The sequence below is a fragment of the Pipistrellus hanaki genome, assembly GCF_964339955.1.
Source record: "Pipistrellus hanaki genome assembly, chromosome: 16".
Classification (NCBI taxonomy): domain Eukaryota; kingdom Metazoa; phylum Chordata; class Mammalia; order Chiroptera; family Vespertilionidae; genus Pipistrellus; species Pipistrellus hanaki.
Window position 1 is genome coordinate 14508563 of NC_140518.1, and position 26825 is coordinate 14535387.

Consider the following 26825-nt stretch of genomic DNA (forward strand, 5'->3'; position numbering starts at 1 on the left):
GGGAGCCAGGTCTCCGCCTCCCCTCCTCCGGCCGGGCTCTTCCTGGGGGCCGGAGCTGCTCTGGTCCGTCCCAGCCTGAGTGACCTTGGGGCGGGGCCTCGGTCAGGGTGACATGGCCCTCAGAGGCCTGCCAGGAGCTGGACCAAGACGTGCTGATGCTCACCTCGCCTTGACTCAGCCCGAGGAAGGGCCCTGGGAGCTCCCCATGGCCATTGGCTGCGCATGATCACCCCAGAACGGAGGAGAGCGGCTCCCCTGGCGGGGGTGGGTGGCAGGCTGTGGGGGTGGGCGGTGGCTTTGGTTGGGAAATGCTGGATTTCTTAAGCTGGTCATGAAGTCACAGTGTTTCTATGTGATTCTTTCTGCCTCCCCTGTGTCGTACGTATTTCATAGCTGATGTTTTTACGAGGGTAACTGTGCCTCCCTCACTCCCCATTCCTGCCATTGCTGAGCTTCCTCACGCTGATACGAAGCGAGCTGCCTCCTTTTCCTCAGAGAATATTCCTACTTTTTTTTTCTTCTTATTTGATTTATTTTAAATCCCCACCTGAGGACAGAGAGGGAGAGCGTTGAGCGTTTGCCCTCTGTGGGTGCCCTGGCTGTTGGGGGCACCAGAGGATGCTCAGGCAGCTGAGCCACTGCAGGAGGCGCCAGTCTCGCTGCCCTTGCGTAGGCCCCTCCCCCCCTCCTCTTTCTTCTCCATCTTCTCTCTCTCCCCCCGTCCTGGTGGCCGGCTGAGCTCACCGTGCCCCAACCTGGACACCCATGCTGGGCGCCTTCCTGGGCAGACCCTCCTCCCCCAGGAGAGGAGCTGTGCCCGGAGGCGGCGGCCGGGCGGGAGCAGAGCCCCCGGGAGGCCAGCCTGCGGGGGAGGGGGGCCGGGAGCTGCGGGTCCCTCCCCCTCAGGCCTGTCCTGCAGCCCAGGGAGCTGCACGGACCAGCTCTCCCCAGGAGCTTCCCCGGCCGGCGGCTTCCTGAGCGCTCTCCACGTCAGCCTTCTGTCCCCACGCAGCCCCTGAGGCAGGGAGCGGGCTTCCCCGTGTGCACAGGGGAGACTGAGGCACAGGAGAGAGAGGTCCCCGAGTCCACCCAGCCAGCGATGGCCAGGCCGAGGCAGACGAGGCAGCTGGCTCCACGCTGGGCCCCGAGGCGGCAGAGGAGGGCTGGGCCCGGCCGTGCGGGCGAGGGCGGGGGGTCCTCCTCAGCTGCACCCACAGCCTCTGCCTCCCGGTCCCCGGAGGAAAGCTCCGCGTTGGGGGGCCGGGTGTGAGGCCGGCTCCTCGGGGCCCTGGGCTGCCAGAGCCCTGACTGCCGTCGTCAGACACGTCCCCGGAGGGTCTTGTCTGCGGAGCGAGGGACGTGGCTTCTCTGGGTTCCTGCTGGGAGCGGGCACCGTGGCCACGGGTGTGCTGTCCCCCGCAGCCCAGTTCGCCCAGCTGGCCCAGCTGACCCCGCAGGAGCGCCTGAGCCGGGAGACGGCCCTGCAGCAGAAGCAGGCGTCCCTGGAGGCCTGGCTGCAGCGCGAGGCGCAGACGCTGCAGCAGTACCGCGTGGTGAGTGGGCGGCCGTCCTCCGGGCGAGGGGGCCGCGTCCTGAGCTGCCGGGACCGAGAGAGGGGCCGGCCAGGACCCGGGTGGGGGGCCAGGACCCGGGTGGGGGGCCAGGACCCCGGGTGGGGGGCCAGGACCCGGGTGGGGGGGCAGGACCCGGGTGGGGGGGCAGGACCCCGGGTGGGGGGCCAGGACCCGGGTGGGGGGCCAGGACCCGGGTGGGGGGCCAGGACCCCGGGTGGGGGGCCAGGACCCGGGTGGGGGGCCAGGACCCCGGGTGGGGGGGCCAGGACCCGGGTGGGGGGCCAGGACCCCGGGTGGGGGGCCAGGACCCGGGTGGGGGGCCAGGACCCCGGGTGGGGGGGCCAGGACCCGGGTGGGGGGCCAGGACCCCGGGTGGGGGGCCAGGACCCCGGGTGGGGGGGCCAGGACCCCGGGTGGGGGGCGGGGGGCCTGTGGGGCCCGTGAGGCAGAGCAGGCGGGGGTTGGGGGGACCGGCCTCCTGAGGAGCCTGCCCCCCCTCAGGAGCTGGCCGAGAAGCACCAGCGGACCCTGCAGCTGCTGCGGAAGCAGCAGACCATCATCCTGGACGACGAGCTGATCCAGTGGAAGCGGCGGCAGCAGCTGGCCGGGAATGGGGGGCCCCCTGAGGGCAGCCTGGACGTGCTGCAGTCCTGGTAATGGGGGTGGGGGCCGGGACCGGCGGGGGGGGGGCAGGGGCTCGGGGTGGTCTACCAGCTGCTCATGCTGCCCCGTGTTTCCATGTGCAGCCGCTCGCTCTGTCCCGTGGTGGGTCTTGCTTCACCCGTGGTCTGGCTCCCGACACAGACCTGGGAGCCTGCAGCCATGCCTTCCCTGGGAGGGGGTCCCTGTGCTGGGGGTGGGGCAGGGCCAGGTGCTCTGGGCTGGGTACACATCAGGGTCCCGCCTCCTGGGCGTCTGTGTTTCTGGAAGTCAGGGCAGCCCCTGTCCTGCTCTGCCCAGTGGACAGGAGTGGGCGCTGAGGTGCCAAGCCTCCCTGGGGGAGGTGGGCTGGGTCCTGGGGCTGCCCCCAGCCGGGCGCCTCTCCCCTGTGGCCTGGGGGAGGGGGGTGAAGGCCTGTCCTCTCCTCTGGCCCCGCGGCGGGCGTGTAGGTGTGAGAAGTTGGCCGAGATCATCTGGCAGAACCGGCAGCAGATCCGCAGAGCCCAGCACCTGTGCCAGCAGCTGCCCATCCCCGGCCCCGTGGAGGAGATGCTGGCGGAGGTCAATGCCACCATCACAGACATCATCTCGGCCCTGGTGACCAGGTGACTGCCGCCTCTCGGCCCCGCCCGGCTCCGCATGGAGTTGGCTGGGGGAGGCAGGGGGTGCTTTGCAGATGGGGCAGGAGGGCTCTCCCTGGAATCCTGTCTGTCTGCTCACACCCTTTCCCTCTGTCCCGTGTCTCTGTGAGCGCTCCCCGGGCTGCCCTTGCTTCCTGCCCCCGTGCCTGCTGCCCAGTCCCTTTCCCCGCCTCCCCTCCCGCCTTCCCCTCCGCTCTCGGCGGCCTCCCCGGGCGCGGGGTCTCCCAGGCCCCGTGCCCTCCCTCTGCCCGCCGAGCCCTGCGGGGGGCCCTCCCCCCACGGGGGCCAGCGCCCGGCCCCTGAGGCAGCGTCTCGCCCTTGGGTCCCGCAGCACGTTCATCATCGAGAAGCAGCCCCCGCAGGTGCTGAAGACCCAGACCAAGTTCGCAGCCACCGTGCGCCTGCTGGTGGGGGGGAAGCTGAACGTGCACATGAACCCGCCCCAGGTGAAGGCCACCATCATCAGCGAGCAGCAGGCCAAGTCGCTGCTCAAGAACGAGAACACCCGCAAGTACGTGCTACCCTCCCTGTGTCTGGGCCGCGTTCCCGGAGGCCTGGCCGTGGGAAGGAGGGCTCCCCCCGGACGCTCTCCGTGGGGAGCCGGCACGGCCCGGCACGCTCAGTCCCCAGGCGCCGGATGTGCCACGCCAGGCCAGCCAGGTTCGGTGGCCCTGAGCGGGGGCGGTGAAGGATGGAGAAAAGACAGACAAGGGAGAGAAAGCTGGGTCTGGGTGGGATGCTGCCCTCTCTGATGGAGACCTAGCGACCGCGCCACGGACTGCACGCCGTGTCTTTATTTTATAGCCGATGCCACAAGGCAAAGTATGGGCCCGGTTTGGCTCGGTGGATAGAGCGTCGGTCTGCGGACTGAAGGGTCCCAGGTTGGATTCCGGTCAAGGGCATGTGCATTGGTTGCGGGCACATCCCCAGTGGGGGGTGTGCAGGAGGCAGCTGGTCGATGTTTCTAACTCTCTATCCTTCTCTCTTCCTTTCTGTAAAAAAATCAGTGAAATAGCCGAAACCGGTTTGGCTCAGTGGTAGAGCGTCGGTCTGCGGACTGAAGGGTCCCGGGTTCGATTCCGGTCAAGGGCATGTACCTGGGTTGCGGGCACATCCCCAGTAGAGGGTGTGCAGGAGGCAGCTGGTCGATGTTTCTCTCTCATCGACGTTTCTAGCTCTCTATATCTCTCCCTTCCTCTCTGTAAAAAAATCAATAAAATATATTTTAAAAAAAAGAAAAAGAAAAAGAAATATATTAAAAAAAAAAAAAAAGTAAGGGCCTGGTCAAGATGTCGACAACCTTCTGGTGGGTTTCGATCCTACTCAGTTACATGCACCTGAACTCTGTCAAACCCACATCACTCGGGTACCTGGGGCCACGTGTTCGGACCATAGGTTCAAGCTTTCGACCACAGCTGTTGGCTCTGCCCTCCACGCTGGGACTTGCACGTGGCCCCGAGAGGAGGTGCCCTCTCATCGGTCCGAGGCCTGAACCTGTGCAGACACGGTGGCCGCTCTCCACAGCTTTCTGGGCTCAGCCGTCCTATGTAGGAGCCCAGCGGCCCCGCTGGCCTCTCTGGCTCTCAGAAAGAACAGAAGGGGTTCTTCTGTGAAGGTAGTGTGATAGGGCTTCACCTAGTGGGAGTTCACTTAAGGAAACGTGTATATTTTATGTATATTTGTTTCTTGTATCTTTTATGGAGCTAACCTTGCTTCTAAATGACAGATTTTTATTTTTTTATGTTTTAAATGTATTTTTATTGATTTCAGAGAGGAAGGGAGTGGGAGAGAGAGAGAGAGAGAGAGAGAGAGAGAGAGAGAGAGAGAGAGAGGGAGAGAGAGAGAGAGGGAAAGAAAGAAAGAAAGAAAGATCAATGATGAAAGAGAATCATTGATCGGCTGCCTCCAAACGCCCCCGACTGGGGATCGAGCCCGCAACCCAGGAGCCCATGCCCCTGACCGGAATCGAACCTGGGACCCTTCAGTCCTCAGTCTGACTCTGTCCACTGAGCCAAACCAGTCATAGCGGGACATACGTTTTTAAATACCTTCCGTGGTTCCTCCGACCCCGGGCGTATCTCTGCCCGCTGTGAGCTGAGACCCTGCGTGGGTTTGAGCGGTGTCTCTCTCTGGTTTGCAGTGACTACAGTGGCGAGATCCTGAACAACTGCTGTGTGATGGAGTACCACCAGGCCACAGGCACGCTCAGCGCCCACTTCAGGAACATGGTGAGGGTGGCGGGCGGGGACGAGCAGATCCGCCCTGCGTATCCGAGGACTGTGTCACCTTAGCTTTCTCCTCGGCAGTCCCTGAAACGCATCAAGAGGTCTGACCGTCGTGGGGCAGAGTCGGTGACGGAAGAGAAGTTTACGATCCTGTTCGAATCACAGTTCAGTGTTGGTGGAAACGAGCTGGTTTTTCAAGTCAAGGTAAAGCCCTCCCTCAGCCGGTGTCTGTGAGCACTTATATCCCACGAGAATGGTTTGGGTCACACAGTCCCTCTTTAAACATTTTTTATTGATGAAAGTGAGGATGGATGTTTGTTACTTGCTTCACCCTCCTCCTCCCCCCACTCCGCACCCCCCCCCAAAAAAAGTCTCCATACTCTCTCTTTTTTTTTTTTACTTTTTTTTTTTAAATTGATTATGGTCTCACATAATTGTCCTTATTCCCCCATTTCCATCCCAAATCCCTCCCTAGATATGCCCTCCCCCCCCCCCCCCCGCAACCCCCGTTGTCCATGGCCACTGGCCAGGCCCATATGTATGCACACAAGTCCTTTGGTTGATCTCTTCCCCTTAACCCCATCCTCCCTTACTTTCCCTCTGAGGTTTGAGAGTCTGGTCGCTGCTTCTCTTTCTCTGGGTCTGTTTTTGTTCATCAGTTTACGTTGTTCATTATTTCCTCTAGATGTGTGAGATCATGTGATCCAAGAAATACCCTTGTAAGAACCTAAGCTGCAACAAGCCATAATGGTTATGCTGAGAGGTCTCTCTCTTTTTTAAGAAAAATGTTTTTATTGATTTTAGAGAGAGGAAGGGAGAGAGAGAAGCATCAATGATGGAATAAAAGCATTGACCAGTTGCCTCCTGTACGCCCCCTACTGGGGATCAAGCCCACAGCCCAAGCATGTGCCCTGACCTGGAAAGGAACTGTGATCTCCTGGTTTGTGGGTCAACGCTCAACCACTGATCCACACCGGCCGGGCCACACCTTCTCTTCTCTCTCTTGTTCTCTGTGTCACTTAGAGAACTTAGCCCATCCTTCAGAAATACCTAATAAAATCTATTTTACCAGATCTAAACTGTCTTAAGATTTTGCCAGTGTGGATGGAAAAGTCATGTCATTATCGGAGCCGTTTCCATGCTGTGTCCCAGGGGACACGTGCGGGAACTTGCAGAAGAATGAAATACTGTGATTGAAGAAAAGAAGAGAAGAGGGAAAAGGCGTGGCTGGTGGGCGCTCAGCCCTCTGTGTCTTCGCAGACCCTGTCCCTCCCGGTGGTGGTGATCGTCCACGGCAGCCAGGACAACAACGCGACGGCCACGGTGCTCTGGGACAACGCGTTCGCGGAGTCTGTGAGTCTGCCCCGCGGACCCCGGTCCCCCGCTCTGGGTGCTGGTGTTGTGAATCTCTCTCGCGTGCTCTCCCCACGAGAGCGCAGACGAAGGGGAACGCTGTTTCTGTTGGTGGGAGACAGAAGGGAGTGTGTGTGGAAAATGGAAAGGGCCCCAACCGGTTTGGCTCAGTGGCTAGAGCACATGTGTCAAACACACGGCCCGCGGGCCAAATCCAGCCCGCCAGGCCTTGCAATGTGGCCCGCACCGCGCTGTCATCACTGCACTCCGCTGTCAGTTTATGACATTGTCAGTTTATGACTGTTCAGTAAACCATTCGGCCCGCGATTTAGGCTGGATTTTAGATTTTGGCCCCTTCTCTGATTGAGTTCAACACCCCTAAAGCATCAGCCTGCGGACTCAAGGGTCCCAGGTTCAATTCCGGTCAAGGGCATGTGCCTTGGCTATGGGCACATCTCTACTAGGAGGCGGGCAAGAGGCAGCTGGTCGGTGTTTCTCTCTCATTGATGTTTCTAGCTCTCTATCCCTCTCTCTTCCTCTCTGTACAAAATCAATAAAATATATTTTTAAAAAAGAAAATGGAAAGAGGATGGGTGTGAAGCCAGGCCAAGGTTTCAGGGCACGCCGCACCGTGTCCTCACTCTGTGGCTGTGGGAAAGCCACTCTCCCTTTCTGGGCTTAAGGCCCCTCGGTGCCTGCCACCCGGAAACATAATGCTCCATGAGGTTGTTGGGAAGATAAACCGCATGACATATAAATGCTCGTCTCAGACGCCGTGCTCAGGAAGCTTTGTTTTGGCTCCTTGGTGAAGCCATACGTGGACGTTGGGACTGCCAGGCTCCTTCTAGAGAGACCTCTCAGGAGGTCCCTTTGGCTCAGAAGTTGCTTCCTGTCATCCTCCCTCCAGTGAATGAAGGTGACATTTAGTTTCCAAATGTTAGGTTCTGTGATTCATCCCAGGTCTCTCATGAAGAATGAGATGCTTTGCCTAAGCCAGTGGACGGCAAACTCATTAGTCAACAGAGCCAAATATCAATTGCACAAAGATTGAAATTTCTTTTGAGAGCCACATTTTTTTTTTAAACTTCTTCTAATGCCACTTCTTCAACATAGACTCGCCCAGGCCGTGGTATTTTGTGGAAGAGCCACACTCAAGGGGCCAAAGAGCTGCATGTGGCTCGGGAGCTGCAGTTTTGCCAACCATGAGACTAAGGGTAAAAACACGATGTCAGGGGTTTATGCTCTCTGAACACTCTCTGAACACCCCTGGCGTGCTGCCTGCTGGGCATTTTCACACCATGTCAGGAGGCCCCGTTCTACGTGTGTTTCCAGGAGAGGTTAGCCTGTAAAAGCATGACTGAAGGGGTCTAGTTGTTATTTGAGACATAAACATATGTTCTTCTCTGACGGGAGCAGTCTTACATTCTCAACAGTTGTCTTTACAGACCAATGTATTTGCTTCCGAGGTGAGATTCTTATCAGAAATTCTGCTGTGCTGTGCTACACACCCTGAGTGTGAGGCTCTTTTTGAAAGTGATCTGCCTCTATCTTGTCCTGATAAGCCTGCTGGATAGGATTGCCACATCTCTCCTCCCTTCTCTGCCTGTCCACAGACCTCACACACACCCCACCCCCGGCCACTGCGGCTCCCCCCGCAACATGTCATTGCTAACGTATCTTGTCTCAATAAATAAGCATTTTTTAAAACATTTTTAGAATGTTAGGGTGCATTTATTTTTACGCTGTTTTGAGATACATGGGAATTTATAGATACATTTGTATATATGCCATGATATAAGCGTATTGCAGCATTGCTTAACTGAAGGTTGAAGGCTGACACATAGATGTCCATCTATGGGGGTCTGGTTGAATATGTTATTCTTCTTCCATTAACGTTAACTGCTTTTGTTGCAAGATCACGTTAGCATACACTTTAGTGAGTACTCACTATTTGCTGAGGCCAAGACTAATTATGGGAAGCACAACTGTACACCATGACAAAGCAGCAGATGATACCAGAGCCTGTGTAAAATCTTATTACGGGAAACACAAGGACTAATTTTGAGAAACACAGATGTATAACCCTGATGTAGCTACTTGTAATAGTATCCTGTCCATATCTATCTATATAAAAGCAATATGCAAAGTGTCCCCTCGGGAGTTTGACCGATCGGCAGTTCGATCACTCGCTATGATGTGTGCTGTCCACCAGGGGTGGCATGGACTGAAGGGAGGCCCCAGCCAGTGGCTGGCAGCCGCTAGAGACCCTATCTGAGCACAGATTTCATGTACCGGGCCTCTAATTGTAGAATATTTAGCAGCCACAAACGAAAATGAGGAATTTCTTTACATGCTGATGTGAGGTCTCCTGGAATAGTATTCTGTGAAAAAAGGGAGATGCAGGACATGTGGATTTTATGCTTCCATTTGGATTTTTTAATATTTTTATTATTTTTTAAAAATATATTTTATTGACTTTTTACAGAGAGGAAGGGAGAGGGATAGAGAGCTAGAAATATCGATGAGATATAAACATTAATTAGCTGCCTCCTGCACACCCCCTACCGAGGATATGCCCACAACCAAGGTACATGCCCTTGACTGGAATCGAACCTTGGGACCTTTCAGTCCACAGGCAGATGCTCTATCTACTGAGCCAAACCGGTTTTGGCTCCATTGGTATTTTTTAAAAGGAAAAAAAATTTCCCTTTGTATGTATTTGCAGGCCAGCATAGAATGCCTTCGGAGGTGTAAACAAGAAACTATGCCGCATGCCTTTGGGAAGAGGAGTTGGGCTGCTAGGGGACAGGATAGGAAAGAGACCTCACTGTCTAACTTGCTGCACTTTAAAAAGTTTTACTTTTTGTGAAGGAATTGCCGATTCAAAAATATTTTTGTGACCATTAAAATGAAGTACTATGGCTGAATGGAAGGAAGAGCAGTTTGTTACAAATTCATATTCTCACCTGTTTTTAATAAAGCTAACTCATAGTTACTATTCTTCCTTAAGCTGTTTCACTTTGAGCCAGAGTTCTTTCTTGGCAGAAGTTGTCAAAGGCAAGGATTTTACTTGTGCACACACATGTATGAGTACACACACACACAATCACACACACACACACACACACACAGTCTCTCTCTGTCGCTCTGTACCTAGAGCACATGTGTCAAACACAAGGCCCTCGGGCCAAATCCAGCCCGCCAGGCCTTGCAATGTGGCCCGCACCGCGCTGTCATCACTGCACTCCGCTGTCAGTTTATGACATTGTCAGTTTATGACTGTTCAGTAAACCATTCGGCCCGCGATTTAGGCTGGATTTTAGATTTTGGCCCCTTCTCTGATTGAGTTCGACACCCCTAACCTAGAGAGTCAGTGTTTTAGATTTCTGGTCCCGTGGAGCTTACAGCCAGACCTCGGGCACGGTTTGCTTTAGTGGCTGTGACAGTGCCGGGTTGGACCACTTACAGATCTCTGTCGGCAGCACGAGGCTGCCCTCTCTATCGTGTGCAAAGAAGGCGACATGAACCCGAGTTTCCTTCCAGAACCGCACACCCCACGAGAGTTTGAACTTATCCTCAGACCCAGTCAGACAAACGTTTGCCCCGCCAGCCCGCCACCAGGGTTCTCCTTTCTTGGGTTGAGGAAACAAATCACGCAACTGTCCTCTCATACGCTCCTGGCCTCTCTCCCCCTCAGGGCAGGGTGCCCTTCGCCGTGCCAGACAAAGTGCTGTGGCCGCAGCTGTGCGAGGCGCTCAACATGAAGTTCAAGGCCGAGGTGCAGAGCAACCGGGGCCTGACCAAGGAGAACCTCGTGTTCCTGGCGCAGAAGCTGTTCAACGGCAGCAGCAGCCACCTGGAGGACTACAACAGCATGTCCGTGTCCTGGTCCCAGTTCAACAGGGTGAGGGCCCGCCGCCCGCCGGCCGCCCCCAGATCAGTCCCTCCCAAGCGGAAACCTCCCTTCCCGGGCCCTCGGGCTTCCCGTCTGATACAATGCGCCTGAAATGATGGGAAGCTCCTGAATGGACAGACAACGACATACTTTTCATGCAGAAAATGACATCTTCGAATTTTAAGTAAATCGGGCTTTGTGTGTAGCTATTGCGTTTTATAAGGGAAGCAGAGCCGAGGAAACGTTCTCGGAACTCGGGAGAAGTGCAGCTTGGGCGGTGATCAGAACACCACGGCTCTGTCCCGTTGACTCCGATGTGCCCTGATGTGAGATGCAAAGCCAGGCTCCCGTGGACCCAGCCCACCCACTGATGGGGGACTGGGGGACACGATGCTGATGGGGGACACGTTTCTCTAGCATCTGCTCATTCGGATGTCATCCCTGTCACATCTTCGATTGGAAATTTAACTTTCGTTTTCCTTTCGACACCATCACCCCCCCACCTCCACCCCAGTGTTTTAAGCACCCTCATGCCGAGATCTCACAGTCTCTGAGTCTACATGTTTTAAGTGGTTGTGTGTGAACCAGTTGGCCAACGTGTTGGCTGGTGGTCAAATGTGTTTTGATAGGGGAATTTCACTGGAATCCAGGAACTGCATGTTGCTGATGATTATTGGTGACTGCTGTGGGATGGAGCCATCTCTGTGGCCTTGGGATCTAACCCAGTTCCAATGTGCAAGCCCCCTGGGCATCTTGCTAAGATGCCGGCTCTGATTCAGAGGGTCTGGGGTGAGGCCTGAAATATTGCGTTTCTCAGACGCTCTTGGTCCCAGAGTCCACATCACAGACAGCCAAGGCCCAGGCAGCCCGGTGGAAGTGTTCGCAGCGGGGGCTGTTTGCCCCGTTTGCTTCTTTCCTCCTCTATCCTGTTTTGTTGTTGTTGGAGGACCATTCATTTGGGGAAACTCAGGCAGGCCTTCCTATTTGTATGGTTCTGACAGTGTAGGTGTCTGTTTTCCATTTGGTTTCTCCAGTGAACGTAGACACAGACACTATCCCGAGTGTTCCTTCTGCCTTCTTGTGTTCATCGTTGTGTCTCCCATCAGGAGAACTTACCAGGACGGAATTACACTTTCTGGCAGTGGTTTGATGGTGTGATGGAGGTGTTGAAAAAGCATCTCAAGCCTCATTGGAACGATGGGTGAGCATCGTCCTTCCTTGCGTCTGCCATAAAGTGAGAATGGACCCAGCTCTACGGTTTAAAAAATAAAATAAAATAACTCACACTCTGCTTCTGCTCCTTTGACCTCTGTGATCCAGGGCCATTCTGGGTTTCGTGAACAAGCAACAGGCCCACGATCTGCTCATTAACAAGCCCGACGGGACCTTCCTGCTGAGATTCAGCGACTCTGAAATTGGCGGGATCACCATCGCGTGGAAGTTTGATTCTCGTGAGTGCCCCTCCCTTTTTAAGAGCAGAGGCCAGAGGGCCCCAGGGAGCTGCTTTTGTTTCGAGGTCACTTTAGCATGCACTTTCCGTGTGCTTTGCTGGGGCCTGCACTGATTGTGGGAAGCACACATGTACACCCAGCACACAGAGGCAGGTGATACCAGAGCCTGTGTGCCATCTTATCATGGGAAACACAAGTCCTCATTTTGAGGAACGCAAATGGATAAATAACCCTGATGTAGCTGCTCGCCACACAGTGTCCTGGGCACGCTCCCCGCTGCTTCCCTTTTGAGATGTCCACCTTCTCATGACTCAACCTTGAGCGTGGTTCAGTGGAAACTTACTGGAATAAGTTGGAGCCGTTCACATAGAAATAAAGTTACCTTCTTGATTCCTGTATTCTGACGGACCCGAGGACATTGTCCCTGCTCATTTTCTTCTTTTTTTTTTTTTAAATATACATTTCATTGATTTTGTAGAGAGAGGAAGGGAGAGAGATAGAGAGTTAGAAACATCGATGAGAGAGAGTCATCGATCAGCTGCCTCTTGCACACCCCCTACTGGGGATGTCCCCGCAACCAAGGTACATGCCCTTGACCAGAATCAAACCCGGGACCCTTCAGTCCCCAAGCCGACGCTCTATCCATTGAGCCAAACTGGTTTCGGCTGTCCCTGCTCATTTTCACCCAAGAGCGCTAGTCCTTCCCTCTGACCCTCCCACATAAGGCGCCAGCAGCTTCCACGTTCGCTTTGTGTGGCTTGAAGACTTCAGCGGTTTTGAGTAGTGCTCACGTGTCCTCTGGCCGTGGACCTGCTTCCTAGCTTCCTTACACGCTTTCGTACAGGGTATCAGGGAGTCAAGAAGTGTCTTCTAGAAAGGGACAGAGTGACGTTTAACTTGGAGCCACCTGAGGGAGATCATTGGGTCTCTAGGAAAGGGGTGAAGGCATTACCAGCTAGCTCCCGTGGCTTTTAAAAACAGCCACTCCAGCCGAAACCGGTTTGGCTCAGAGGAAGAGCATCGGCCTGGAGACTGAAGGGTCCCAGGTTCGATTCCGGTCAAGGGCATGTACATTGGTTGCGGGCACATCCCCGGTGGGGGTTGTGCAGGAGGCAGCTGATCGATGTTTCTCTCTCAGCGACGTTTCTGGCTCTCTGTCCCTCTCCCTTCCTCTCTGTAAAAAATCAATAAAACATTTAAAAATTAATTTTTTAAAACAGCTATTTGATCTATAATCTGTTTTAAAAATCTATAATTTTTAAATGGAGATTTTTTTGGAGGGGGTACAGTTTTAATTTGTAGAATATGTGGGTGTTAAGATTTCTTGTTCAGAAACCATGTTTAGAACATCACTATTCTGTTTATTGATCTAGAGGAAAGAATGTTTTGGAATCTGATGCCTTTTACCACCAGAGACTTCTCCATCCGGTCCCTGGCCGACCGCCTGGGGGACCTGGATTACCTTATCTACGTGTTCCCCGACCGGCCGAAAGACGAAGTGTACTCCAAATACTACACGCCAGTCCCCTGCGAGCCTGCCACTGGTAACAATGTTCGCATTCCGACTTGGTTTTGCTGTGCTTTGGTTGTGTGTGTGTGTGTGTGTGTGTGTGTGTGTGTGTATGTGTCTGTCTGTCTGTCTGGCATGAAAATCTACGCAGTTAGCCTGCAATTACTTGAGCATTTTCCAGGGCAGATGTAAATCCTGGGCTGTATTCTGCAGTCACACAGAAAGCACGCCTGCTGCTAACCCCAGGTGCCAAATTGAAGGGAACAACTTGCTTTTAACACAAGCTTAAGTCAAACAAAATTAGGAAGGCAAAATTTTGTTTTTCACATCAGAGATGGCTTTGTTTCCTGAGCCTAAAAGTGTTATGCATTTATTGTAAAATGTCCGGAAAAGTATAGAAAAAAAAAAAAGAAAAAAGAATTCGTTCATCCTCTTGCCAGTCATAAAACCTGTTCCTCAGTTTCAGGTGTGGCTCTGATTGGCATAAAAATGACATCTCAGGTTTTATTTTCATTTATTTGACTCCAGGTAAGGTCAAAGCACCTTTTCATATAATGATAATGGCAGCAATAATAAGTACAATTCTAGTAATGGCTGGCATTTGTTGAATGCTTATTGAGTACCAGGTCCGCTTTTGGGCACTTTTAATTTTATTTTATTGATTTTCCACAGAGAGGAAAGGAGAGAGAGAGAGAGAGAGAGCTAGAAACGTCAATGAGAGAAACATCGACCAGCTGCCTCTTGCACACCCCTTACTGGGGATGTGCCCGCAACCAAGGTCCATGCCCTTGACCGGAATCGAACCTGGGACCTTTCAGTCCGCAGACTGACGCTCTACCACTGAGCCAAACCGGTTCGGCTTGGGCACGTTTTGATGGAGCGTCTCATTTAGTCCTCAGAAGGGGTCTGTGAAGCAGTTACTGTGACTGTCCCCCTTTCACCTCCGAGGAACGGAGGCCCCGAGAAGCCAGTGATTTGCCAGAGGCCACACAGCTAGGAAGAGGCCGCGCAGGGTCGGAGCTCAGGGAGCCTAGCGCCAGAGCCTGTGTTTCTTAACGTCTACACGTTGGCCGTTTGTATTTTTTCCTGTGAAGTGCGTTCATGTTCCTCGCTTATCTTTCTTTGGGAGTCGCTTTTTCCTTGATGATGTGTAAACAGTTTTCTGGAGTAGATAAGCCCTGGGTTATACATAGCCGTTATCCTGACGACTGCATACCTTCCTCGTGAAAGCCTCCCGTGACAAGGAGACCAGCTCTCCCCACGACATTCCCATTTCTTTGGGGGCCGTCCCATGTGTGACAGCATGCGTCCGTATCTGACGGAGACTGGGCCCTCCTCTGACCTCCTCCTGTTGGTCCTAAAGGGTTTCCCCTTTCCCCGTTAGTGGGCAGTTAGTGCTGGCTTTCGGCCTGTGTGGAAGTGTGCTTTCTGTGGCCTGAAGGCGGCGTAAGCACATGCGAGCCACCTTGGGAGATCTCTCCACGGGCAGTATTAGGGCCAAGGCGTCCCTGTGCCAGGCCGTCCTGCCAGACGGAAGTGTTAGGTGCTGGTGTCAGATCCTAAGCTAAAGCAGGTGGCTGTGCTGCCCTCTACTAAGAAAAGATGTGATTCATAAGAGAGATTTCACTTGAGAACTTTGGTTCTCATCCCCGTTCCCCTCTCGGCAGCTAAAGCGGTGGACGGATACGTGAAGCCACAGATCAAGCAAGTGGTCCCTGAGTAAGTGCCCTGGGCCCAGCTCTGGTCTCCTGCTGCCTCTGTTCCCTCCCCCGCCACCCCCTCCCCGCTGTCCTCACCTCTCCCCGCCACCCCTCCCGTCCAAGGGCTCAGCCCTGGGGAGGGAACCGGCCTTGGTCTCACCATGGGCCAGTGCCCAGGGTGCCCCCCTCCCCGTGTCAGCGGCCTCAGAGGCTCTGCTCTGCTTCCTCCTCCAGGTTTGTGACATCTGCAGACTCTGCCGGGGGCAGTGCCACCTACATGGACCAGGCCCCCTCCCCGGCTGTGGGTCCCCAGGCTCATTATAACATGTACCCACAGAAGTAGGTTGTGTTCTCACAGGGCTTCACGGCGGGGGGGAGGGGGGGAGGGAAGGGACTGGGCACTTGGCCTAGGGCTGTTCCCTGGCCGGGGGTGAGGGCCTGGGGTGGTCTCTGCTCCTCATTGTGGGTCTCTGACAGCCGCTCCCTCCCCCTTCCTCTCTTCTCCTTCCCTCCCAAGCCCTGACCCCGTCCTCGACCCCGACGGGGACTTCGACCTGGACGACACGATGGACGTGGCGCGCCGCGTGGAGGAGCTGCTGGGCCGGCCCATGGACACGCAGTGGATCCCCCACGCGCAGTCCTGACCTCCCCCGTCGCCGCCGCCGCCGCCGCCGCCCGGGTCTCCGCCGTCCTCGCCAGAGGCGTCGCTCTTGTGGATGTTTTAATTCCATGAATCGCTTCTCAATACTCATAATGTGAAGTGTTAATAGTAGTTGTGACGTTAGTGTCTCTGTGCACGGTGGCACCAGTGAAGGGCGAGTGTGTGTGTGTATGTGTGTGAGAGCTTGTCCGTGGTGTGTTTCTCCCCCTGCTGTCCGGAGCCCAGCGGCAGCACCGGGCCGCAGACAGAGGCTGTGGCTGCCTGAACCTTGTGCACTAAGGCCGCGTGCCCGGAGGGTGGACTTCGGCCGTGGCCTGTGGAGTGAGGGAAGGACACGGGGAGGAGAAAGGCCCCCGCCCCGGTGAGTCTGTCACCGTGTCTGCCACGCCGCCGTGCTGTAACCACGGCCGTCTCTGCTTTCCTTCTGCAACGTGGAAACCGCCTCTGGACGAAGACGCCGGCCCCCGCCCCTGTGCCTCTCCCCGCGCTCCCGGGCAGGGATGGGAGAGGGGCGCCTCAGGAGGACTGTGGACGCGAGGGGAGCCGGAGGGCTTCGGATGGGAAGAGGCCTTTATAAATAACGTCTTCATGTTTCCCCCGCCGCTCCTCCCCTCCCTGGCTGCGCCCCTCTCCCCGCCCTTCTCTCCGAGAAGAGGGGAGGGTCCTGTCCCCGGAGCCCGCCGCGCTGGTGTCCTTCGTGTCTCGGCCAGAGTGGAACGCCTCGTCGTCGTCGCCCCGGGAAGCCACTGTCCCACCTGCCCGGCCCCCCTCCGCGCCGGAAGGCTGATGGATGCCAGCTTTTCTGCAGACGTCAGATGGTGTTTTTGTTTCTCACTTGGGACTTCTTGTTTCCTCCTCCGCCCCCTCGTCTGACATCAGAAATTTCTTTTTTTTCCTGTGTCGGGTCCCGTGCCATTCCCACCCAGGTCACCTCATTCCCCTTCGCTGTTCATGTGCACGCGAGGTCTCGGGGAGGGGGTGGCAGGAGTGCGGTCCGGGCCCAGGGCCGGCGTGTCCGGCAGGCGTTGTTGCCCACCTGGGGCGGGGTGCTGGGCGTCAGGCGTTGGGAATGTGGGTTTGCTGGAAGTTTGGTAAACTGCAAAAAAAAAAAAAAAAAGCCTGAAGCATCACTTCGTCCATACTTTCTTCCTCGGCTCCCTGCCGGGAGGAAGGGATGGGCTGTGGCAGGCAGGTGGGAAGAGAGGGGAGCGGGTATCATGTTCAGGTTAGGCCGACGGGGTCACTCCTAGCCCCCTCTCCAAAAAGGACGTGACTAGGCCCAGGAGAGAATGGCCCTAAAAACCTTATTTTTATATGTGTGAGTAAATCTATTTTTTTTACAAAAAAAAAAATAAATAAACTTCTGAACTTACCAGTGTTTTGATGTTAAAGGAAAATATTTCTCTGTCGTAAATTATTTATTGGGAGATGACTCTAAAAGCTGCTGTTTGCCCCGGCGTGGTTTCGTACACTGATTTATTTTTCTATGCCAGGAAGTAGACTCTCCCTGCCTCCCAGGAGCAGGCCGAGCCCTCCATGGAGGCCAGCGTTGGTGCAGGATGCTGCTAAGCCCCTTGCGTGCCCCTCAGGGTTCAATTAAAGCCCCGCCTGTGAGGACGGGCGTGTTGGGGAGAGGCGAAAGGACATAAGAGAGCCCTCACCTGCCTGTCACTCAGGCGTCACCAACACCTGCCTCCTTGTCCCAGTTGGGGGCCGGGGGCAGGGCCGGGGATTGACCCATTGGGAAGTGGGCCCAGCCCTGGGCATGCTGAGGTCCAGCTCCCGCTTTGCAGCTGGCAGTAGGGCTGTGGGGACGGGTGCCTGGGGTGGGGTTTCTGCCCATGCTTGTACAGTGGCTGAACTGTGTCCTCGATTTTCCTGAGAACTGTGCCTGTCGGTGGGAGAGATGTCGGTGGGAAAGGTGCGCTCGCTGTCTGCATTGTACTTTCTCTCTCCTCCCCGTCCCTGCAAACCGGGGGAGGCCGCGGGAGCCCGGACTGCCTCCGCCTCCGCCTCCGCCTCCGCCTCCGCCTCCCGCTCGCTCCCAGGCACACAGTCGCCCACGTCCCGGCTCCCCGTGTGCGGCCTGCAGGGTTCGGTGGGGGTGGTGGGGAGACAGAGTGGATATAACTTAAGACGGAAGTATACTTTTTATAACTTTTCTTTTTAAAACTTTGTGAAATTACTTCAGATACATATTTTAGTGTGGAGGCTCATTAGCATATAGGCAGCAAAAAAAAAAAAAAAGGCGCATGGTGTACAATTCTACTTGGGCCAATCACAGAATAGTGTATTTTATGTTACAATAAAGCCTTGCTCTGAAGGGGCCTTGTTGAGTCCTGTTTTGTTTCTCCAATCCGAGGGCGAGGGAGGGTGGTCTGAAGGGGGGTGCTGGCCGTCCTGTGTGACTGAAAGGGTTTGGGAGTTGGCTCCTCTGAGAGCAGGCCGCCAGGTCTGATGGCGGATGGGGGCGTTTATTTTTATTTCACTTTTTTTCTTTAATCCTCACCCTAAGGTATTTTCCCATTGATTGTAGAGAGAGTGGAAGAGAGAGGGAAAGAGAGAGAGAAACATTGATGTGAGGTAAACACACCGATGGGTTGCCGCCTGCACGCACTCTGACCAGGGGCCCGGGCTGGGGAGAAGCCTGCAACAGAGGTGCATGCCCTCGACCAGAATCGAACCTGGGATCCTTCGGTCTGCAGGCCGTGACGCTCTATCCCCTGAGCCAAACTGGCCAGAGCTGATGGGGGCATTTCTTACCTTCCTGCTCACGTGATGTTTTGAAAATTGCCCCTGTGCCACCTGAAAGGAATGTTCTTGCGAGGAGAAATGGTTTGGTGCTTGGGAATATTCAGCTCTTACCAAGCCTGGGCCCCTTGGCTGAGAGCCACCGGTGTCCCCGAAGGCTGTGTATTTCCAGCTCTCGTCCCTCCTGTGGTGTGGACACCCAGCGTCCGGATGCTGCCCGAGAGGGACAGCTGCTGCCCGTCCGTTCTCTTAACAAGCGCTTCACTTAATTCTCTGTCCTTCTCTCTTCTCGGTCTCCGCCCTGTCCTCCTGGGGAAGCCAGTTTTGGTCCGCCCCAGGAAATTTTCCCACACAAAGGACACTATCAAGAAAATAAAAAGACAACCCACAGGAGAAGACACTTGCGGATTATAGGGTACTAGTTTGTGAATATATAAAGAGCTCTTATCACCTAATAGTGAAAAGCCAACCCAGTTAAAATGGGCAAGGGATCTGAAAAGACATGTCTGCAAAGGAGACTCACACGTGGCCACTAAGCACATAAAATAGGCTCAGCGTCATTAGTCATCAGGAAAATTAAAATTAAAATAGACTCAGGTCACTTCATACCCCACTAGAATGGCCAGATCAAAAGGCCAGGTAATAAATTAGCAAAGATGTAGGGAAATCAGGACCCTCATGGACTAGTGGTGGGGATGTAATATGATGCGGGCACTTGGGAAGCCAGTTTAGCCGTTCCTTAAACAGCTAAAAAGAAAAAAGAGTTATTATACAACCCAGCTATTCTTGACACAAGAAAAACTATATGTCCACAGAAAAGCATGTACACTGCCCTGGCCAGTTTGGCTTAGTGGATGGAGCATCGGCCTGTGGACTGAAGGGTTCCCCAGGTTCGATTCCGGTCAAAGGCACATGCCCGGGGTGCGGGCTTGATCCCCGGTGTGGGGCGTGCAGGCGGCAGCCCATCAATGATTCTCTCTCATCATTGATGCTTCTATCTCTCCCTCTCGCTGCTTCTCTGAAATCAATAAAGATATTTTTTTTAAAAAAAAGAAAAAAAACACGCACGTAAATGTTCATTCTACATAACAGTCGAGCGGAAATGAACCAAGCGTCCATCCATCGGTGGAGGGTAAACAAACGTGATGGTGTTCACACAGCACATTTGGAGGGGGTCCGCTCCGATGGGAGACGGTTTGGCAATAAGGATAAATGAGCTGGTGGTCCCCAGCCACACAGGGAAGAACCTCGTAAACATTATGCTAAGTGAAGGAAGCCAGATGCAAAAGACCATGTGCTGTGTGATTCCACTGACGTGAAACGTCCAGAACAGGCGCGCCCACACGGAAAGCAGGCTTGTGTTTGCTTAGGGCCGTGGTGGAGGAAGCTGGGGAGGGCCTGAGGGGTATCGCTTGAGGGTACAGGGTTACTCTTGAGGTTACAGAAATAGTTGGTGTCACACGGATCTGTGAATATACCAAAAACCATTGCATTGTACGCTTTCAATGGGTGGCTTGCGTGAATGACATATAATAACGCTGTTGTGTTTTAAAAAGCAAAGCGCAATAGCTCAGCAAGAAATAAAGGAGTGAACACAGGGGAGGGGGGTAGACTGAGAGCAGACCTGTGCACAGGAGCCGTGAAGAGCAGGGAGAGATGCTGCGAGGCTTAGAGCCAGGGAGGGGCCGAGGGAGGTGTCCACGAGCCTGGTCCGGAGCACAGGTGGAGGAAGAGGGGTGAGCCATGGGCAGAAGAAGAGCTGCACACAGCTCCCCGGGCTCCACCGCAGGAGCGTCTCCGTGGCCTCTGGAAGCGTGTGTTTCCTTGGGATGAAGCCGGGAAGCGAACGCAGGTTGTGACCCCAAACCGGAGGGAGCGGGGCCGTCGGGTTCTCTGGCTGGAGGACTAGCTGTCACTTCTCTGGAGAACACTGTGTGGTGGGTTCTCTCTGCTTGGCTACGGACGGGGGTGAGATTCTTTCCCGCCTTTGCAGTCTCTCAGCCTGGGGTGCCCATCACCTTCCAACGGAATGTTTCTTCAACGAAAGTGTCTTTCGCCCAAACCGGTTTGGCTCGGTGGATAGAGCGTCAGCCTGTGGACTGAAGGGTCCTGGGTTCAATCCCGGTCAAGGGCATGTATCTGGGTTGTGGGCTCATCCCCAGTAGGGGGTGTGTAAGAGGCAGCTGATTGATGATTCTCTCTCATCCATGTTTCTAACTCTCTATCCCTCTCCTTTCCTCTCTGTAAAAAAATCATATATATATATATATATATATATATATATATATATATATATATATATATAATTATTTTAAGTGTCTTTCTTTCTCTCCTATCTTGGTGGGGTGGCTTTCTGGGTTGGGAGAAAACGTTGCTTTTTAACAGTTCTCAAGCTCGAATCTGCTCCAGGACTGGTGTGCCCCACCCCCAGCCGATGCTGCTTCCTGGCGCTCTTCCCCACACAGTCAACTTTCTCTTCCTTCGCCTGCATGAATTTGAGCCCTCGCTTCCCACGCTTCCCATGCCTGCCAGCATGGGCCAGCACCCAGCACGCCCTCCTTGGGCAACCTGCTCCTTTAAGAGCACCCCCTCCCCCACCCCAGCTCCTCCCTCAGGCCCAGTGACCGGATTTCCCTGTTGTGAGGCCCAGCGCTTTAAACCATGGCCCTTTCTGGGTCAGCTGTCTGCTGAGCTGGGCGTGCTGAGGGGCCCTGGGTGCTGGGAGTAGGGTGTGACAGGTACATGTGGGACACGAACCACTGCCCAGGGCTCAGGAGGGACCGGAGCTGGGACAGGATGTGACCTGGGGGGGGAGGGGGGGAGAAGGGAAACAGAGCCACTCCTTCGTCAAGCAGCCGCTGGGCGCTGGGCACCGTGCCAAGCCCTCTCTGCACCTTCTGAGGCGGGGCTTGTGTTCCCATTGGACAGACATGGGGACGGAGCTCAGAGCAGCCCCCTGAACCGAGTGGGGCCAGACAGGTAGCCAGTGGCAGAGCCAGGATCCGAACTCAGGTCAGTGCGACGCTAAAGCCTGATGCTGTCCTCCTGGATGCCTGACGGGGGATCCTGGCTTCCACCTACACCGGCTCTGTCCTCGGTTCTCCTGCGGGAGGCAGAAGGGGAGTAAGAAACCGGGGATCCCCTGCAGCCGCAGCACCAGCTCTCCCGGGCCCTTCCTCCCCCAGGAGCTGCCTGGAGATGCTCCTGCTCCTGCTGCCGCTGCTCCTGCTGCTGCTGCTGCCCCTGGCCGTGCTCTGGCGCCAGCGGGCCCCGGGGCCCGGGCCGTCCTGGCTGGCCAGCCTGCAGCACCGGGTGGCCTGCGGGGCCCTGTGCTGGGCAGCCGCCTGGCAGCAGTGGAGGCTGGAGCAGAGCACCCTGCACGCGGACCTGTGCCAGCAGCAGGCCCTGAGCCGGTGCCTGAAGCGAGCCCGGGGTCCCCCCTCTCCTCTCAGGGGGAGCACAGGTGTGTTTCCCAGGGTCCGAGGCGGTGGCCCACCGAGGAGGAAACCCCACAGAACAGTCAGATTCCAGAACCTGGAGACCTCCCTCCCCCGCTCCCCCGCTCCTGCTCCCAACACAGACAGGCTGACCCAGAGACCCTCCCAGGATCCTCCGAGAGCACTTTCCCCACCCTGGGCCCGCAGCCCCGCCCCCACCCGGGCCTGGTCCGAGTCCCCTCCCCAAGGGTCTCAGCGGCCGGTCCCAAACGCTTGGGAAACTCCGTGTGGCTTCGTGGGCAGTTGATGATGTCTCTGCGGCTGCAGATATGACCACCTTCCGGAATCACCTCCCTTTGACCGAGGCCAGCCAGGCCCCAGAAGAAGAAAGTGGGGAGCAGCTCCTGCCCCCTGCCTCCAAACAGCACCCTGGGGAGGCCTCTCTGCAGGTAAACGCAGACGGCTGGAGCCCGGCCCCACCGCAGACCCCGGTGTGCGGGCACACCCTCCCCTCCGGGTGGGCGAAGAAGGACCCCCAAACGGGGGGCTCGGGTCTGGCTCCTGCTACGCCCTCTCTTGTCTCCCTCCAGGCCACCTTGCTGGGCCTGGCAGCCCTCAACCAGGCCTACCCAGCAGCGCTGGCCCCCGGGAGCAGGGCCTGTGTGACCCCCACATCCCCCTGGCCCCGCCCTCTGCCCTGGCCGTGGCGCGCCCTCCGCGGGGCTGGCCCCCCGGGAGCCAAGGACCCCCGGGCCCTGCTGCTGGAGGCGCTGAGGTCCCCGGGGCTGCGGGCGCTGGAGGCCGGGACGGCGGCCGAACTCCTGGACGTTTTCTCGGGCCTGGAGGCCGACGGCGAGGAGCTGGCGGAGGCGATGGCTGCCGGGAACCCAGGGGCACCTCTCCCCGCGCGGGCGGCGGAGCTGCGGGAAGCCCTGGAGCAGGGACCCCGGGGCCTGGCCCTGCGGCTCTGGCCGGAGCTGCAGGTGGTGGTGACTCTGGATGCGGGAGGCCAGGGCGAGGCCGTGGCTGCCCTGGAGGCCCTGTGGTGCCACGGGCTGGCCTTCTTCTCGCCGGCGTACGCCGCCTCCGGAGGTCAGCGGGACTCAGGGGCGGGGAGCTGGGGCCAGGGGGGCACACCGCTGGCTGCCATAGAGGGAGCCCTACATCACCATCTCGGGTGATCCTCTGACACCCGTAGATCCCACCAACACCCGCAGCTCCATTTTACAGATGGAGAAACTGAGGCTCATAGAGGTTGCACAAATGCACACACAGCCCCAGCATTCACCCCCAGGTCTGCCACACCCAGACCCACTGCCTCCTCCCAATTAGGGCCCCAGAAGCAGAGTGCCGAGCCCAGGGGAGCCACAAAGGAGGGGGTGGGAGGGCAGCAGGAGAGTCAGATGCTCAGAGGGTGGAGGCCCAGGGGAGAGGGCCCAGCAGAAAGCCACAGCACCACCAGACGAGGCCACTTGCTCCCCGCAGGCGTGGTGGGCCTGAGCCTGTGGCCAGACCAGCCCCCTGGGCACTACCTCCTCCCGCCGGGGGCTCCCGTGATCGAGCTGCTCCCAGTCCCGGGGGGAGGCCAGGAGGAGGCTGCCACCACCGTCCTGCTGGCCGAGGCCCAGCAGGGCCAGGAATACGAGCTGGTGGTGACGGACCAGGCCAGCCTTACCAGGTGATCATCTGCACCCCACCCCCTACCCCCGGTGCCTCGAGCCCTCTGGGACCTGCTGGGGGCCAGGGGCATGAGCCGATGGGTCCTTGGGCCTGACCTCCCCTCCCTCCACCCCGCCAGATGCCGCCTGGGTGACGTGGTTCGGGTAGCTGGTGCCTACAATCAGTGCCCCGTGGTCAGGTTCATCGGCAGGTGGGTGACGTCCTGGGGAGCCGAGGGGCCGTCCTTCAACCCTGGGCCCCTCCTCTGCCTCCCGCTCCTTCCTTCCTCCCCAGGCGGGGCCAGGCCCTGAGCGTGCGCGGGGAGGACATCGGCGAGGACCTGTTCTCCGAGGCCCTGGGCCGGGCGGTGGGGCAGTGGCCAGGGGCCAAGCTGTTGGACCATGTCTGTGTGGAGAGCAGCATTCTGGGTAAGCGTCTCCGTGGGCTCCTGAGCCCCCATTCTTGGGTCAGCTCCCCCACAACCCACGCCCCTCCTGCTGACAGCGCCCGGGGAAGGAGGTACGACCCAGCCTCCTTGGTTGCTCCTGATGAGAGACCTTCCCCCCAGGTCTCCCTCCCATCCCTCCGGCGGCAGCCGCTCCCTGGTCACTTCCTGACTGGTTTCATACTTAGAACGAGGCTGTGGGTTCCTCTTCATTTACCCCCCCCTCCCTTCACACACACATACACACTCACAGCAAGAAACCCCTGTTTTCCCACACCCTCAGAGCAGGGAAGAACGGGGTGGGGCGGTGGGCACTGGTTTTGGAAGTGGCCCCGTTGCCAGGAGGGCGTGTGCGTGGGGTTTGCCTGCAGATTCCTCCGGGGGCTCCGCTGCTCCGCACTATGAGGTGTTTGTGGCCCTGAGGGGGCTGAGGAACCTGTCGGAGGAAAATCGAGACAAGGCAAGTGAGACGGGGACCGGGCCTGCCTGCATGTCCCCTTCCCTCTGCCCCTCCTTCCCCCGCTCCACCCCCCGGCCAGGTGCAGTGGGCACAGCGGAGTGAAGGGGAGGTGGGGGCAGGGAGGAGGACCTCCCCGAGGCTCCAAGAAGGGAGGGGTGAGTCCCAGACACACGCTGGGCACCGTCCAGCGCACCCCACCCACAAGCCCCGTGGCCACGCGGCAGCCTCACGCCGCCTCTCTGTCCTCAGCTGGACCGCTGCCTCCAGGAGGCCTCTCCCGGCTACAAGGCCCTGCGCTTCCGCGGCAGCGTGGGCCCGGCCAGGGTGCACCTGGTGGGGCCGGGGGCCTTCGGAGCCCTCCGGGAGGCCCTGGCCGCCTCCCCCGCGGCCCCCTTCCCCCCGGAGATGCCCCGGGTCCTCCGGCACAGGCGCCTGGCCGGGCTCCTGCAGGGGAGAGTGCTGTCCTGAGCGGAGGCTGCCCGCTGGCCCGCCCCCCCACAAGCGGCCTCTCTCTCTCCTCCGGGCCAGGCTCTGTGACTCTGTGTCACCTCGCAGTGGCTCATCTGAGCTGCTGGGCCTGAGGGAGGTGCAGCCTCACCAGCCAGCACCGAGGAGGTGGCCTCAGGGGGGTAGCAGACCCCGCAGGGCGCTGCGGGGAGCCCCGTGACCCCCTCTGGAGGACCCTGCTAGAGAGTTCCCACACAGGCGGGGGGATAGGGGGGTTCGCCGTGTGTTGGGAGTTGGTGCTCCCAGAAGCAGCCCTCAGTCAGCAAGGAACAGGAGTGGTGAACCCCGACCTCAGCGTCACTGTCCCTCAGGGCGACCATTCTGAAGTGTGTCCCCGCCCGCTGCCCGCAGGGGGAGCCCTCTCGTCAGCACGGTTCTCCAGGCATCCCTCCCGCCTCCGCTCCCCGAGGTGTTTTCTACGATCACCTCCCAAATAAACCTCTTGCACCCAGATTCCTGGCTCAGGGTCTACGTGTGGGGAGACTGCAAACACTGCAGAGCCCCGTGCAGAGCCACACACGGAGTCCCCTTGGCTCTGATCCCTCCCTTCAGCTCTGATCACAGGGCTCCCCCCTCTCCGCTGGGGAGGCCCCACGTGTGTGCGTGCATTCAGGAGACCCCGGGGACTCCTGCCGTGACCTAGGTCAGCCCAGGAGTCTCAGAGCCCCCTCCTCCCACCTCTCCCCATCCCAAGCTTCACCTAAATGTGAAGGGGCTACTCCCCAACTTCTCTGGCCCTGGCTCAGCAGGGGTCCCTTTCCTGGCCGGACACCCAGAAATCACTGCCACAGGCAGCGGCTCTGCTGCACATCATCACAGCAGGAAGCGACCGCAGGGATTCCTGGGTTCACCGCCCCTCTTCCTGGCGGGACACATGGAGGCTTCCTGAGCTTTCGAGACTTGCTCTGGGCCCAGATGCTCCTCCTAAGCCGTGGTCAGCAAACTGCGGCTCTCGAGCCACATGCGGCTCTTTGGCCCCTTGAGTGTGGCTCTTCCACAAAAATACCACAGCCTGGGCGAAGAAGTGGCGTTAGAAGTTTAAGTTTTAAAAAATGTGGCTCTCAAAAGAAATTTCAATCGTTGTCCTGTGGGTATTTGGCTCTGTGGACTCATGAGTTTGCGGCCTGAGTGACGCAGCGCCTGTGTGTAAGGCTCTGCTTCTGTCCCCGAATGACTCCTGAACTCCATGCCCTACATGCAGGCCCCAATGCCCACCCACCCGGTCCCTGTATCAGCCCATGACTCCTTCCCACGAAAACCCCCAGGGCGCCCCAGTGCCCACAGGGCCAAGGCTGATCAGCTTAGCCCGAAAGGCCCGTGGACCCATCCCCGGCCTTGCTCTCCTGTCCAGGCACCTCCCTCCTCTGAGGAAAGCCACGGCCGCCAGGAGCACACCCCGCTACCCCACGTGCGTCAGGCACTGTCCCCGCCGGCCTTCACTTAAGTTGTCCTTCAGGAGAGAGCCTCTCCCCGGGCCTCGCCTGGTAGAAATCCCCTTCTCCTGAGAGGCCTTTTCAGAGTCCTTTCTCCCACGGAGCTACCGTCCTGTGCCGGCCACACTCCCACCTGTGGAGCCCCGTGGAAACTGGGCCTGCCCCATGCATAGGTCCCTCCAGAGCCCCGGCAGGGCCTCACACAGGGCAGCTGCTCGGTAGTCAGTGCCCTGGCCCTAGCTGGTTTGGCTCAGTGGCTCAGTGGGCCTGCCGACGGAAGGATCCAGGTTCGATTCCAGATGCCCGGGTTTTGGGCTCAATCCCCAGTAGGGGGCGTGCAGGAGGCAGCCCATCAATGATTCTCTCTCATCATTGATGTTTCTATCTCTCCCTCTCCCATCCTCTCTGAAATCAATAAAGAAATATATATATTTTTAGCCGAAACCGGTTTGGCTCAATGGAT

The 26825-nt window shown here is 57.3% G+C and overlaps 2 protein-coding genes across 8 annotated transcripts in view; both read left to right on the top strand.

Moving 5' to 3' along the window:
- The window catches only part of LOC311610913 (signal transducer and activator of transcription 5B), a 69747-nt gene extending 51749 nt beyond the window's left edge, over positions 1–17998 (top strand). For 2 of the 5 annotated variants that reach the window (XM_084862488.1, XM_084862487.1), the window contains exons 6-19: positions 1423–1553; positions 2076–2227; positions 2684–2839; positions 3207–3386; positions 5016–5103; positions 5182–5304; positions 6361–6453; positions 10151–10357; positions 11455–11549; positions 11669–11799; positions 13173–13343; positions 14977–15028; positions 15244–15348; positions 15527–17998. In XM_084862488.1, coding sequence (XP_084718614.1) covers positions 1423–1553; positions 2076–2227; positions 2684–2839; positions 3207–3386; positions 5016–5103; positions 5182–5304; positions 6361–6453; positions 10151–10357; positions 11455–11549; positions 11669–11799; positions 13173–13343; positions 14977–15028; positions 15244–15348; positions 15527–15653 — 1811 coding nt within the window. In that variant the 3' untranslated portion in view covers positions 15654–17998. Of the gene's footprint in view, positions 1–1422; positions 1554–2075; positions 2228–2683; positions 2840–3206; positions 3387–5015; positions 5104–5181; positions 5305–6360; positions 6454–10150; positions 10358–11454; positions 11550–11668; positions 11800–13172; positions 13352–14976; positions 15029–15243; positions 15349–15526 lie in introns of those variants that run through there. The other 3 variants (XR_014793038.1, XR_014793039.1, XM_084862489.1) reach the window with 3 other exon arrangements.
- A 3046-nt stretch (positions 17999–21044) lies between these two features.
- Positions 21045–26798, top strand: GHDC (GH3 domain containing). Of its 3 annotated transcripts, XM_084862636.1 has the most exons (10): positions 21045–21159; positions 21350–21433; positions 21607–21884; positions 22186–22307; positions 22449–22950; positions 23344–23536; positions 23657–23728; positions 23812–23945; positions 24334–24422; positions 24672–26798. In XM_084862636.1, exons 3-10 carry the CDS (start codon positions 21620–21622, stop codon positions 24888–24890), a joined length of 1596 nt encoding a protein of 531 aa, XP_084718762.1. In that variant the 5' UTR covers positions 21045–21159; positions 21350–21433; positions 21607–21619; the 3' UTR covers positions 24891–26798. The 3 variants fall into 3 exon arrangements, with proteins under 3 accessions (XP_084718762.1, XP_084718763.1, XP_084718764.1); XM_084862637.1 differs by lacking the exon at positions 21607–21884; XM_084862638.1 differs by lacking the exons at positions 21350–21433; positions 21607–21884.
- The last annotated feature ends 27 nt before the right edge of the window (positions 26799–26825 follow it).

Coding starts and splice junctions, on each gene's coding strand:
- GHDC (XM_084862636.1), top strand. CDS start 21,620: ATGCTCCTGCTCCTGCTGCCGCTGCTCCTGCTGCTGCTGCTGCCCCTG. Junction 22,308..22,448: donor CTGGGGAGGCCTCTCTGCAG/GTAAACGCAGAC, acceptor GTCTCCCTCCAG/GCCACCTTGCTGGGCCTGGC. Junction 22,951..23,343: donor GGCGTACGCCGCCTCCGGAG/GTCAGCGGGACT, acceptor TGCTCCCCGCAG/GCGTGGTGGGCCTGAGCCTG.